Here is a 15,043-nt window from a genome sequence, read left to right as displayed (position 1 = left end):
TAATGTTTTAACACTGAATGTTTCAGCACTATGTAATCATAATGCACACACAAGCAAATTCTGAGAAGGAAGTAAACAGTGTAGGATCATTTATTGCTAGCCAAGGTGAGAAGTACACTCAGCCACAGCTTCTACAAGAAGATTCTTCAAAACTCTAGGAATGAGAGTCAAAACATGCCTGAGATAGATTGTAACGGCTAAGCAGGAGTCAAAAGAAATGTACAATGTCATGGCAACAACTGCTAATCCTTATTAGCTGCAGTATCATTGTTTGTTGCTTTTTGTTGTTGTTTTTTTTTAATCTCTTATAGAGTATACTAACTTTATCTCTAAAACAATAAATTTACTTTCAAGAAAATACCAGTCCTCATGCTTAAATGTTATTAAAACAAAGGGTAACTAGTCATGTGTTCTGACAAAACACATTACAGAGCTACTGATACAAGTCAGCAATGTAATTTCTCCTCTGCCAGGGAATATTGGGAAGAGACACAAGTTCCCCTCTTCCTTTTCCTTTACCTTTTGAAGGAGAGAGCACATTCTAATCACTTCTCCAGGCATAAGCTACTATTTGAGAGGGAACTGAGTTGCTGTCATATAGAAGGTAGGTGTAACCCAACTCTTCTTCTGGTACAGATGATTTTATTTTTTTCCTTTCACTGGATACTTAATACATTTATGCAAACTTTCCAGTGAAATTTTTGACATGAAAAAAAAAAAAACCAGCATCGTGCTTTTCTAAAATTATTCTCCCTACTCTCTAGCAGCCAGAACTGTAGTCAAAATTGACAAAAGCTTAGATATCATTCATGCGCCCTCAAAATCAGATTTCAACAAATAGTTGCCTGAAGAAACTTAGTTGTGAAATTCTTGAAGCTTTTACACTTCAATGTTGCTGGTTTTTTTTCTTATGAATGCAGCATACTAGTGGCTCTTCTACAAAAAGTTTACATGGAACTGCTAAATTCATAACAAATTGTTCTAGTGCATAAAAGACTCTAAGGATTATTATTCTCTCTCAAATTGTACATAGTATAAAACACAACTGAATCCTACTGAAACATGAATATGCAAGTTCTCTTGTCTAGACTGTTTGTACTTCAGAAATTTAATAGTCTCATTAAAAACAATCATACTTTTCAGTAATTTTTTTGCTGATTGCTTCTTTCAACATTAACACGTATGGAGACGTTTAATTGTTCTTCATTCTTTTAATGAGCAATAGAGTAATTTTGCTGAGATACACACACCTGAAATGATAGGCTGCAGAGGGTGACAAGGAGCAGGGACAGCATCCCTCCACATGAGGGGAAACCAAAGGACATGATTTCTTTCAAAGCAAAATACAAGCTGAGAGAGAATGTGATAAGTCATTTTAAAAATATACACAGAATATACATCAGGAATGAAGAACTACTGATGTTTTTTATCCCAAAGGACAAAAGTGGCATAGGAAATGGACATAAATGGGAAATAATATACTTGAACTGAAAACAAGACAGCTTCCAGACATCAAAATTACGAGGTTCATTGAAGTTTAGGAGCAAGAAACCAAATTAACATCCAGCTGGAGCCTGTTTGCTAAAAAGGAACACATTATGTGGTGATACTCAAGAACAAGAAGGAAGGAGACTTGATTAATCAAGCAATTCTCTCCTAGATCTGCACCTCTACGTTCTTAAAAGTACAATTCTTTAAAACGTGCTTCCTGGCTGAATATTTATAATGCCAAGGACAACACTTTGCCAGAATACTCCTTCACATTTTTAACCAATGCTTCGCTCCTTCCAGATGCAACTGCAAAACATTCAATGCGTTGAGAAAATTTAAAATGCAGCTTTTTCACAGCGCTTAAAATAAGCATTTCTTCCATTTCTCCCAAATGAACAAATAACTCTCTTTGAGCTCTTTCCAGAACCTGGCTCCATGCCTTTAGGCCATGTACATTCCATTCCATCCTTCCTAAGTGAAGTCTGCCTGGAATGATCCCAAACTCTGATTTCATGAGCAGCAGCTCACAGTTCTGAAGCAAGCTTTTTGCTTGGAAGAGAGATGGCTCTGAAAATCTGTAAAGTCTTTTTTTCATGTCTCACAACTACTGCCCTACCTCGCATGCAGTTCCTGTTGTCAGGAGAAAGCATCCATCCAGAAGGACAAGCACAGGAAAAAAAAAGTGGTCCAGACGATGAAAGCAAGCAGAGGTGGCTACAGGGTGACGACGCACAGGAATTGACACCTAAAAAGAAAAATAAATTTATTAGCAACTATTACCAATACAAGAGGCTGGAAAGCTACTCAGTGCTACTGAAAATGTCAACTCTGCAATAAATCAGCTTCGATATTTCCTTGAAATTCAATATCAAGTTATTTACAAGAACCACAAGCAATACACTTAGAACATAAATCTTCCTGTAAAACCAGCAACATTATCATATTGATCTTTTCATTTTCCTACCACAAAAATCTGTCAAATTCCTTTTCCAAATTTTGTTAACTGCATCTGAAGGCCAGCAGAACCTTCAGACTTTGATCACAATAACCTTTCTGGATGGAAGATTTAAACTATTTACTGAAGCTTTTTGGAGAAAATTAAAGAAATAACATGGCTGACTATGCATCATTCAAAGGTAGTAGGAATTCAACGTGTATTTCCTTGTATCACTTTGAAACCTGAAGTCTGCGAAATAGAAACAAAAGAGTTAAAAAGTCTTTGATGACTACTATTATTAATAGAAATTAAAATTCAACCATTTAGATTGCTTCCACAAAAATGTTGTTAAAGAGTATTTTTCAGGAGAAGTAATCTTCGTGAAATAAAAATCAGATTGTGTGAATGGATACCCTTAGCAAATGCAGCAAGTTCTACTCTAAAAAGGTGGTACATTTGAGGAAATGACAAATTATCCCTGATAGAAAAAAAAAAAAAGAACTGAAAAGAATTCAACAAGATGGCAACTAAAACAACGACAAACTCAAAACTCAAACTATAAGAAGATAGTTCATTTCTATCTAAAATCTAGCTGATGTGAAATCTAATGATTTACAAAACAAGAAGTATGAATGACTGTCTTAAAATTGTATCTGGAATTTCAATCATCAAAAAATTATGTCTTCATTTGCAATATTACAGTGTTGAACTATTTGGCAAGTGCTTTCTTCTCTGTCTGTCCATGTAAAGAAAAACAATACTGAAAACAGAAAAACTGCACATGCTACTTTCCTATTATTCTTTTTGGCTATTCATTATGCTTATATGCTCCCTAGATCACTCTCCTAAGCATTGGACTATTCAGCAGGTTGGAAAGGCCGAAAAGATTTTTAGTTTTAAGTCAACGGCATAAATTATTTTCTTGTTTTAACTCAGACTATTTGTTGACATGACTGATTCCAGAATATATGACATTACTTTGTGACATATTTTTGCATTCGTCAAAGTTGTTTTGCTGAACTTACCATGAGGTTGCTTTACAGGATGAACTGCCACAAGCCCCAAAGGCTGGTGAATGTTATAAATCATAACTGTTTGGTTTCCTCCATGCCATTTATTGGCCCTAATTACTCGGTTAGTATACCGGTCACTCCAGTAGACAAAATCTTCGAAGATAGTTAGAGCATGAGGATGTTGCAAAATCTGTGAGGCAAGAATGTTTATCACTTTAGTTCTGGAGATAGCTGTTATTACAGGGCAAGCTTTGCTAAGAAAAATTAAAAAAAAAGAAAAAAAAAAGAAAAGAAAAAGCTAGTGTCTCAAAAGCATTTTACCAAATGAGGATGAAATATCATCTACTGCCTGAAAACAAGGCACCAACTATGAGGGAACCTTTTATTATTTATTATTATTTATTTAAATATGTACAGCATGAGGAATTAAGAAGGCAGTCTAACTGCAAGGAAGAACACAAGCTAACAAAAAATAAAGACCCTATTGCAGATTTTCATGGGCATAAGAGAAAATGCATGAGTTATGGATCTGTAAAGACCCTATAGTTCCACTAAGCTTCCTTATTATTTTAACACACTGTTGAAGAAGATGTCTCAATGAAACTTCTGAAGATTGAGGCAAGAAAGATTGCACCTGTTTCTATGCACAAGAATTGCCTACTTAGCCAAAGATAAATGGATCCCAAGGTTCAATTCTTAAAAATATACACTGCTATTCATACCAGCTTATAAGAATAAGTAAACTGTGGTCTTGGTACACAGTCCTGTCAATTTTCAGCAGTACTTTGCTTAAAGATATCCTGTCAGAGGTTCTGTCTTCACGATATTCCCAGCAAGTAGCAAATCTTGGCAGCAGATCATCCTCTGTTGCTACAGTTATCACTGATAGAAGGTGGCAAGAGGAAGTCCTACAGACTTTTTTTTATTGTGTTAGATACAACAGTTAGTAACAGCAGTGTCAGATGTCACTTCACACACGCAGACAGAACAAATGAGAACGATCTATAGCATTAAGTCTACACTTACCTCTAGGTTCCACTGAAGATATGAAAGACTGAAATGTAATTCATTTTCCAGCGGTAACAAGCAGCTAGAATACTTCACTACTTACTTCACCAGAACATTTTGAACAGAAAGGCTATGATTGTGCAAATACACCGTTGAGCAGTATCAGAAAGGAGATGGAAAAACACTGTTTATTAATTAATGTCTTACCAAATCACTTGCAACCACCTGCCGTCTGTTGTTCCCATTGTAATCGCAAAAGTCAATATAATCAAGATAAGCATCAGCAAAATAAAGAAGTTTATTTGGGTAGTCAATGCAGAGTCCATTGGGCCAGTAGATTTTACTGTTAATAATCACTGTTCGAAATTTGCCATCCATACTGGCTTTTTCAATGCGGGGGCTTTGGCCCCAGTCAGTCCAGAACATCACATGAGCACTGAAAAAAAGTAAGTAAGAGTTACCAATCTGGAAAGAAAAAAAAAAAAAAAAAAGCTAGCCTATAAAGCTTAATTAGCCAAAAATATGTTTAAGAAATGCCCTAACCAATGATACTGAAGTCACTCATATCAGCAATATGTTTATTCAAGACATTACCATCATTCCTGTTGTAAAAACTTTTGAATGCTTCTAAGCTATTTTGTAAATAAGAACAGTAAAAACTCCGTCATCATTATTGTTGACTGTATATGTTGACTGTAAAGTGATTCTCTTTCCTAAATACTAACTTGATGCAGGCTTGTGCTTTCACAGGCGCATTGATAGTGCTAACACTGCTATAACTGAAGAGCTCCACGTGGCTGGCAGTAAGCAGAATTCAATGCACTGGAGAGCTCATAAAAGAGAAGTCTGTACATGAACAGTTCAAATCAGAAAATTTCACTTACTCTATTGCTGCTCAAAACAGGAAGGTATTTTTTGTAATGACATTAACATATCATGGCAATTATTTTTCATTTGGGGGTACAAGGAAACCTGTCCTTTGTCATGTAGAAATAGGAAGGCATATCACCTTATGCTGAACATACATATATCTGTGGCACATCGCTGACTAATAATGATATACCAAAATTTTAAATTTAAAGTTTGTACCTAGGAAGAAGATACAGAAAGATCTGTTTCTGAGGAAGACAAATATCTTGTTAGAGCAGATCAGATTAACAGATTACAAATAATGATCATTTGAAACAAAATATAAAATGAAAACTCTAAACGTATCATTTAAAAACTGTATTTTCAGTTTTCTCTTCCACTTGTCACTTATAATTACAATAGCATTTGGGCATATCTCAGGTTTGAATACTATTATCATAAAATACGTATCTTTAAACAAAACAAAAAAATCTTACTCAATTCTGGGATCTAACACTAGTCCCCTTGGGTTTGTTACATTTTCACTAATCAGCACAGTCCTGTGGCTCCCATCCATTTTAGAGACTTCAATTGTTTCCAGAACAAAGTCTGTCCAGTAAAGATTGCGTCCTACCCAATCTACCGCTATACTTTCAGTCACGGTGACACCGCTGTCAAACACCTGTTTAACAACAGAAATTTAAAAACAAAACAAGAGAGAGATAGAGAGAGAGAGAGAATGAACTAATTGTTTTCACTTCTCACAGTTTATTCCTCCATAAATACAGAAAACAGGTAACCAAATTTCAGCTATTTTCTAGGCCTTTTATACAGAATGAGTCTCAGAGTGCTTATATATGGCATATACACACTCTTACTAACTTCAGCCGGTCTATGGAAGAAGTATGCATCTACTATGGGAAAAAGTTTATAGTCTTATAGTCCAGTGTTACATAGCTTCCCAAAAGCATTCAGGTTCCTTTTTCAAAAAGGTATAGGAAACATTAGCTTAGTATCTACTGAGTTGTTTCACGTAGCTTATCTCCCTTATTAATACTAGGGGATTTGCCTCTTCCCTTAAGTGGAGATACAGTGTCTTCATTTTCTTTCAACAGTGAAGAGACAAGTGAAACTCAGTGAAACTTACTATTTTTCGGTCAGTCCCATTTTGGTAAGCACTCCAAATTTTGTCCTGTGTAGTATCAGACCAAAAGATACGATCTGAGATTGAATCAAAATCAATAGCCACAATATTCCTCCCATCCCTAATAAGAGAATAGATACTGTGTGACTGAGAGGTGATGTTATCCACAACAATTTGGTTACGACTTGCCACCAGCAAAATAAGATTCCCAGACTCTGTTAAAAAAAAAAAAAGAAATTGAAATAAACCACTAAGCTATCCAACAGTAATTCTGTTAGACAAGTAACAATGAGTAATTGAGTAATTTGACATGGTTTTATAGCATCAAATTAGATCTAGATGCATGGATTGAAATGACAAATTCAAAATCAACTCTCGGGCAAATATATTTTATCATATCTATTCTGTCCATCCTGACACCTTGTCATCTACTCTAGCTTTCTTTTATTCTTCCTCCATCATTCGTTCCAACAGACTCTCCTTCCAGTCTCATATCTGGACTTTGGGTTCTCAGTTTGCAGCTGACATCCAGAACTTACTTCCCTCTGAGTCACTTTCAACTCCCAGTCCTGATTCAAACTGCAAAGGTCTCTGTCCCACAAGTTATCCTTCTCAGACTGCAGAACTTGAGGATATCCCTAAACCAGAAACCCTATGGTAACAATGGGTTTATGGCTCCTTTAGCACACTACGTAAGAGATACAGAACAACAGAGAAGTAGGCTGGGTCAGTGTTCCTTGCTCTCCAGAATTAAGACCATGACATAGGCATTAAACCCTCATGAAAAGATTGGGATTTAAACACTTTCAATGCACTGAACTTCATAAAAGAGCAGATTTTAACTTATGATTTAGAGGTGCCTGGCACTGCTTTTCTCCAGAATATTATTTTTTTACCACCGTGATGTTAATAACCCAGGATGTTAATTTAAATATTGTATTTCAACAGAATAATAGTTTCCAATTAACCCCCTGAGTGGCTGTTTTAATACTCAGGATGATCTGTTATGAATGACTGTCAGTGGATGTTGCATCTCCTCTTCTAAAAGATAACAGTATTAAAATGAAAAAAAAACAGACATTTTCTAGCACCATTGCCACTTTTAAGGTTGACACCAGTGTTCCTCACCTGCCACTTTACAAGTCCTCCCATTGGTTTCCAGAATGTACCCTTCATCACAGTAACATCGAAAAGATCCTCTCTCATTGTAACAGTGCTGACTACAAAAGCCTGGAGGGTCACATTCATTAATATCTTCACAGGTCTTAGAATCATTTGCGAGCTGGTATCCAACAGGACAAGTACACTGAGCTCCAAAGGGTCCTTGAATACATTCATGAGTGCAGCCTGCATTATTATCAGAGCAGCTCTCCTGATCTGAAATGCGGTTGGGAAAGGAAATAAGCATATAACTAACAAAAGCTCCCTATGCCAAATTTAATACTTTGCTGTTGCATTACTAGCCTGAAATTGCTGTTAAAAAATGCTGCACAATCATCAGTTATGTATGTGAGACCAGGTTGAGGCTCTTATGCAAAATACAACATACACAATGCATATGAAGGCAGGTAACACAGCATTTATCACTGAGTCCCAGAATTCACTTGTAACAATGTTTTCAAAAATACCTAAATTATACAAAATATTTGCTGTACAACTCCAGCACTAAAATCTTATTAATACACAATAATTTAAAATCACGTATAATCATACCTGGCTGGGGTTCATCTGAGAATGTGTATTGATTTAAGAAAGAAAGGAAAGAAGGAAGGGAAGAAAGAAAAAGGTTACGATTAAATCAAATAATAATCAACACAAATGCCAGCTACACATAAACTTTTAGATTTTTTTCATGATTTTTGAAATTAGAAATTTAAAAGAAAATATTAAAGACTGAGTCATGTTGAATCTCAACTTAAGGCATACCCTTCTTTAGCGAATCTGGTTGAGAAAACAAAACTCATTCCAATATAGTTACATAAAAGCCTATACTGTAGTCAGTGAAATTCAGCATATAATTCAGAGTGTAAGATTGGATATAGTTAATGAGTTCACCTTAGTCTCCTTTTGCTGCAAGCAAGTTCCACTTTATCATTAGTGCTTTAATTACAGTAAGCTTACAATTTCTGCTAGAAATGTTGCTACAATAACAATACGTGCTGAATACAACATAGCTGTTCTTTGGATACTCTGCATTTTATGTCTGTAGTCACAGCACACTGTAGGTTATTGTAGATGCTTGAACAGTAACTTACTGCACAGTGGGGATTCATCTGCTCCATTAGGACAATCAGCAGAGTTATCACAAACTTTGCTCAGATTCACACAGATACTATGGCCCGGACATTGCCACTGCCAGCTGGGACATCGGAAGGGTTGCGTGGGACAATCTCTCTCATCACTCATATCCCTGCAGTCATTATCACCATCACAGATCCATGCTCGGTAGACACAATTGCCATTGTCACAGCGGAAAAGGGATGGAGGACAGGTCCTGGCAGGACATCTGTGATGTTCATCTGAGCCATCTGCACAGTCAATATGGCCATCACATTCCCAGTTAGCAGGAACACAATTGCCATCTGATTGGCACTGGAATTCACCCTGGTGGCACATTCCTGGTGGTCTTGTAGCTAAAACAGTGACATTCAACAGTTCAGAAACTGGAGATGAAGAGCTACTGTTTTTATTTCTTGTAATTACTTCAGCAAGACAACACTTAAAAGCAACAGAGCTTTTTATAATCAGGCCATAGAATCACAATCATTCAATATACATGACATTCCAGAATTTGGACAAATTAGCTCCTACTTTATAATACAGTGAATAAAGCAATATATGGTTATGCTTTAAGCAAGCACACATTGCTATCTATGTATACTGATATCTATGTGCATACTCAACATAAGATGAAATTACTCTCTGAAATAAGTTTTCACCATCTCATATTGAAAAATACTAACTTAAATGTAAATAATATCTCAAGGGAAAAAAATTTAATGTAACTCTCACAGAGCGAAAATTCAGCTTCCTAGCTGAATAGACTTTTAAGCCTTAAGGTGCCAAATAAAACAAAACTTGAGAGACAAATGGAATGCAGGCACTATTCTTTGTCAGAAAACTACTCTTGAGCTGAAATCTACTGTGTTTGAAATTTTGGCTCAGAAGAACTATTTATAGACAAGTTTATCTAAGAATAATTTTGAAGTTCGAATGACAGTACTTCAAATTATCTGACACAGCAGATAAACAAAATTTTGCACAGCATCACCTAATAAATGAAGCTTTTCAGCATCCCTATACTTACGGCAATCGGTCTCATCTGAGTGATCATTACAGTCAAAAACACCATCACATCGGTAGTAAGAACTGATACACTGGTCTCCACTTACACATTTGAACTCTGTGCCACTGCAATTGTATACTAAAAAAGAAAAAGTTAGTTACTTTATTTTCAGAGCTAGACTGAACAATATTTTTCTACAGGTGCACAAGGCAGCTATGGCATCAGAAGTCCAAATTCTACTGAAGATTATGATTTCTATGTGATGCAGAAAATGCAGTGACTTTGAAATCTACAGAAAACTTAGATTTCAGCCCTCTGAAACCACCCAGAAGATCAAAGGGCTTACTATAAACACTAAAACAAGTATCATTAACAGAGCTAACTTATGGATAGGTTTATTACGCCCATCTGCTATCCTAGAGCTCGTAATATGAGGTCACCAAATACCCTTCAGGGCACAACAGTAAGGAACAATAAAGAGATGGAACAAACAAAGGTTGCACTTACTGCAGTCATGCTCATCAGCACCATCTACACAGTCTTTGTCCCCATCACAGACATAATATGGGTCAATACAGCGATGGTCTGGACACTGAAACTGCCTGGGTTCACAAGTACCTGTGAAAGCTGTTAAGAATGATAGTAATCACAGCCGTGTTTATTTTCTCTCATCTGAAATCAGCATAATACAGAGACAACATACAAACAATATCTCTAAATTGCTGTCTACAATGAAGCAGTTAGCAATCATCCAAATGACAAGCACTGTTACATTAACATCAAGAAATTATTTACTCATATGTAGACTGTGTCTCATCCAAAGAAACACCATCCCAATTAGTGAGAAATAATGCAAATTAAAGTATATTGAGAAACTGTCTTACTCCACCGCAAAATAATTACAGATATTTCTGGATAAAAACATCAACAATAAATTAGTTGACCACACCATCAGTCATTACTGAAATTGCTCATTAAGTATTTATTTTGAATATGTGAGTTATAGTTGCTTTTTGCTGCAAGTTGTAGTGGGTAACATTATGCAGCACCATGATTACAACTATCACAGCTGCACCTTCTTATTGCTTTTTAATTATTTTTCTTCATTCTACATGGCTCTGGTAACTCGAAGTAGGTGAGTTTTCAACATCTTACATACTGAAAAATGTTAATCCCACTTAGATACTAGATCTTTCTTCCTAATTTCATTTCTCATTTTTAGACTAACAGACTTGTGCATATAGACATACACAGATATTCATTGTTTGTTTGTTTTGTTTTGTTTGTTTGTTTTAAAAAGACAATTCAGATACTCACTGCAATTCTTTTCATCTGACCCATCACCACAGTCGTTATCGGTATCACATAGCCAGATCCTAGGAATACATCTATTATTGTCACATGTAAACAGGGTTTCAGGGCATGATGTGGGTCCTTGTGTGGGACAACGCAATTCATCGCTGCCATCAAAACAGTCATTATGTTTATCACAACGCCAGCGACTTGGAATACACTGTCCACTGGCACAGGTGAAAGCTGATGAGGAACAAGTATTGTCTGAACAAAAAAATAAAAGAACACTTTTATAATGATCTCCAAAATTTACCTTCCCTGCCAGCATGTTAAATATATTTAAATATTTACTATGCTTACAGAATATCTAAATTACACACCAAATTCTAAAATGCACATTGCTTAAAAGGAAAATGTCAGTCATGCTGCAAAACTGTTGCAAAAGCAAACTAAATTCTTGGTGGTTTTTTTTTTTTTTTAAGTTGCATGAATAAAAAGCTATAAATTACTAAGACTTCACACCAATCTAAAAAGAAAGCAAGAAAAATCATACTTCAAGTAACCACTTGTTTTATACTTTCCTTTCCCAAAAAAGATTTATTCTACAATATCCTACTAATAAGAAACAGGTTTTATAACTTACTCATACTTGTTACTTCTGTGCATTAAGGGGCATATTTTATCATTATACGCTGTTCTCTTGTTTGTAATTTAAAAGAATTAACTCTATAGAGGAGCACCAAACATGTCACAAGAGCCAAGAACTCTTCAGTACTTTAAGAAATACAGATATTAATTTGTTTTCTCCATTTCACTTGATCAACAAATTAATTTTTTTTAAAATCATTTTACAGTAAAAGCAGGAAATGAACTCATTTAACTTTTAATTCATTTCACTGTGAAAATGAAGATCTAACAAATAGTTCAGAAGTGCCCAAACATAATGAAAATCTGAAAAAAATCTGTTTAATTCAGCTGTTAAATGAAATAAAGGTACTGCTTTAATCTCAGGAGTAAACTAGGCAATGCACACAGTTTTGTTATTTTTCTTATGGTGCTCTTTTTAAATGCCCTCATTAAGACCTTCTGTCCTTCTCCAGGTATTAAAATAGAACAAAAAGTGATATTTTAATGTCTCTCAAATTTGCACAAAACTAAGAATAAGTGTAGACTTTTTCTTTAGAAGAGACATCTTTGTTACTCTTCAAATGAATGTTGAATCCAGTTAGACATTAATATTTTCATGCATCTTCAAGTGTCCAGGGTTGAATTCCCTATGAGTTATCCTGTTACTTTCAAAGTAACTTATCCTCCAAATTGGTCTCAGGATTTATCCACAAATAGAACCCTATAAAAGTCAAATTTTTATTCCAAGGAAAACAGTCTGACACATCAAACTTTCAGAAATAAAATCACCAAACACTGATAGTAAATTACAGGGAGCACTTACTTAAAGAACCACAATTTTGCTCATCACTGTTATCATGGCAATCATCAATGCCATCACACTGATAGTATCGAGGTACACATCTTCCATTGTTGCAGGAAAACGAGTATGAGCCACACTGCAGAGTTGGTGGCTCATTGGATGGATCTTCAACACATGTCAGTTGATTTGAAGCCAGCTTCATGCCATATGGACAACCACAAACTCTCTGAAAATTTGGTACTGGGAAGCAGAAATGGCTGCAATCTCCATTGGGATTTGTTCCTCTGTTACAGTAGTTAGAGCCTTAAAGAGTGATAGAGAAGATGTATGTATACACTACTGATAACACCTTGGAAACTATTAAAAGTGCAGAGTAACTGCAAAAGAATTAAAAAAAAAAAAAAGATGCTGTAGCAAAATCTGATTCTGTGATTCTGCTTACAATGCAAAATAGGGTGAAGTTCACTGGCAGTAGCAGTAGTAAGTCAAAAATAAGTCCTTCATTCCATACAGTCTTCAATGATACAAGTATTAAAGAAAACCAAAAACACCTTATACAATTTTGTCAAAATTTTCTGCTAATTTTTGGCAAATATCTGCAAATAAATACTCTACAGTAAATTAGGACTTTTGTCTAAGCAAGACTAGCATACCTGATCCAATGTTTGGACACCAAATAGGGAGTGAACCTTAGCGTAAGCTTTGATAAACGCACTGGTGTTTTACCAAGATAACTACAATATCAAATCCTTTTTTTAGATCATATAACTGCATATAATCGATAAGTAAAAAGAAGAAAAAGAGACTTATCCACAGTGATTACTTTAGGAATAGTAGTTTAATTAATATAATTTAATTTAATTTAGTTTAATTAGTTTATCCAATCCTTCAAAAATAAGTAGTTCTGCTTAACTAAAACCTCTACTGGGTAAAGATAAACACAAGGTTGTAATTGGTGATAAAGTAACACAAGATACAATGGAATAAAAATTCCATTTGTCAAGATAATTGAATAAAGAAACAAATACGGTGGAGAAAAACGATATGCAGTCATAGGTCACTCAAATGTAGAACCTGAGACTGTATGTGTCTGTGCTGTGTCTCTTGCACATAACAGTCGTGACTAAGTAAAACCATTTTAAAATTGAGAATGAAATATCTCGAATGAATGTCCCAGAATATTTTCTCTTATTCTGTATTTCTTATCTTCCACCTGTACAACAAATGAGCTCACCTATTTGGGAATGTGCATCATATGCTTTAACATGCATAATGTTACTAATGCCCCTCCTAATAATAGTCATTTCTCCTCCATCAGACTTTCTCACTCGAACTATTCCACCAAGTCTCCAGTCAGTGAAATAGGCATAACCTGTTTTGAAAGACATTTAACAAACAACAGTTACAGTGCAAAATGACATAAAATATCAAGCATCATAAGATAGAACTGCAAGGCATTTCACGTAAATGTAATATTTTTTCATAATTATTTCCTGAAAAAGACTAACTGACTTTCATCATTCACAGCAAAGGTGAAGTTACAGTTACAGACAATATAACTTAGGAAAAACAAAAACAAAAAAAACCATCTTAGATATTGCTTAATGCAAGATATAACAGACTCTAGTGATATTTCAAATTCTAAAACAGTTTTTAAAATAATTCATTAAGACCTTTTTTTTTGAAGGGGTTAGAATATTCTGAAGAGGTTTTTGCACAATATCCAACGGGGTATTCTTTGCATACACCATAAAACCAATAACAAAGTACATATAATTAATAAAATCCTGAAATTCCTAGTTATCTCTAGAGAAGCATCCCAACTTGAAAGTTATAATTACTACAGCATATCTGTCTTGTTGCACTAAGAATTAGCTCACCTGACTAAAATGAGTTAGAGATCTAGTCAAAACACAATATTGCAAAAAACATTTGTTTTATCTCACATACTCACATATCATCACATGAACAGCATTCTGCGATATTAACAGGAAGTATTTTTCAATGCCAGACTTACCTCCAAAAATAGTAAGGCCAAATGGGTGAGTCATCTGAGCAATACGTTCAAGAGTTCGTCTGTCCAGTCCATCAAAGGTGCTATGCTCAATTTTATCAAAAAAGGCATCCACCCAATACAGCCTTAGAGAACTAGAAATAATGAAAATGTTTTATCTCTTCAAATGACATGATATTTATTATGAAGAATCAACATTTAATAATAATCCTAAATCAGTCGAGATGATACCAGTGGAGGAAAGGGGGTGTTATCGGAGAAAACTCTGCATTTTACAGGTTTTTATATAGTTGGAAAAAAAAACATCTTCAACAAGGCAGTGCCAGCGCTCACGGTTTGACACAATTGTACTTACCTCCAGTCAATGGCTAAGCCATTAGGCCAGCCTAGAGTTGTATTCACAATTGGTAAGCCATGTGATCCATCACTCCAGGCCCTCATAATTTTAGCAGGACGGAACCAATCTGTCCAGAATATATACCTGAAAGAACACACCAGAATACACATAAGCCCACATACTTAAGAACTTACCTACCCCATACTTAAGAAAACCCACATATTTTGCCATGGCCTTCCTCC

General features: G+C 35.2%; 1 protein-coding gene across 1 annotated transcript in view; it reads right to left on the bottom strand.

Annotated features, from left to right (window-relative positions):
* LRP2 (LDL receptor related protein 2) overlaps positions 1–15,043 on the bottom strand; it is an 87,607-nt gene that overhangs the window by 36,694 nt on the left and 35,870 nt on the right. Inside the window, 15 exon segments of the mRNA XM_019617387.1 lie at positions 2,108–2,236; positions 3,454–3,631; positions 4,657–4,885; positions 5,796–5,980; positions 6,446–6,657; positions 7,571–7,819; positions 8,156–8,170; positions 8,698–9,075; positions 9,750–9,866; positions 10,236–10,355; positions 11,046–11,285; positions 12,472–12,753; positions 13,685–13,822; positions 14,468–14,598; positions 14,820–14,945. Of these exon segments, the coding sequence (XP_019472932.1) occupies positions 2,108–2,236; positions 3,454–3,631; positions 4,657–4,885; positions 5,796–5,980; positions 6,446–6,657; positions 7,571–7,819; positions 8,156–8,170; positions 8,698–9,075; positions 9,750–9,866; positions 10,236–10,355; positions 11,046–11,285; positions 12,472–12,753; positions 13,685–13,822; positions 14,468–14,598; positions 14,820–14,945 (2,729 nt within the window).

This window comes from Meleagris gallopavo, chromosome 7 (genome assembly GCF_000146605.3).
Source record: "Meleagris gallopavo isolate NT-WF06-2002-E0010 breed Aviagen turkey brand Nicholas breeding stock chromosome 7, Turkey_5.1, whole genome shotgun sequence".
Taxonomy (NCBI): Eukaryota; Metazoa; Chordata; class Aves; order Galliformes; family Phasianidae; genus Meleagris; species Meleagris gallopavo.
The sequence above is the reverse complement of the archived record's forward strand: the minus strand, read 5'-3'. Positions and strand labels throughout refer to the sequence as shown.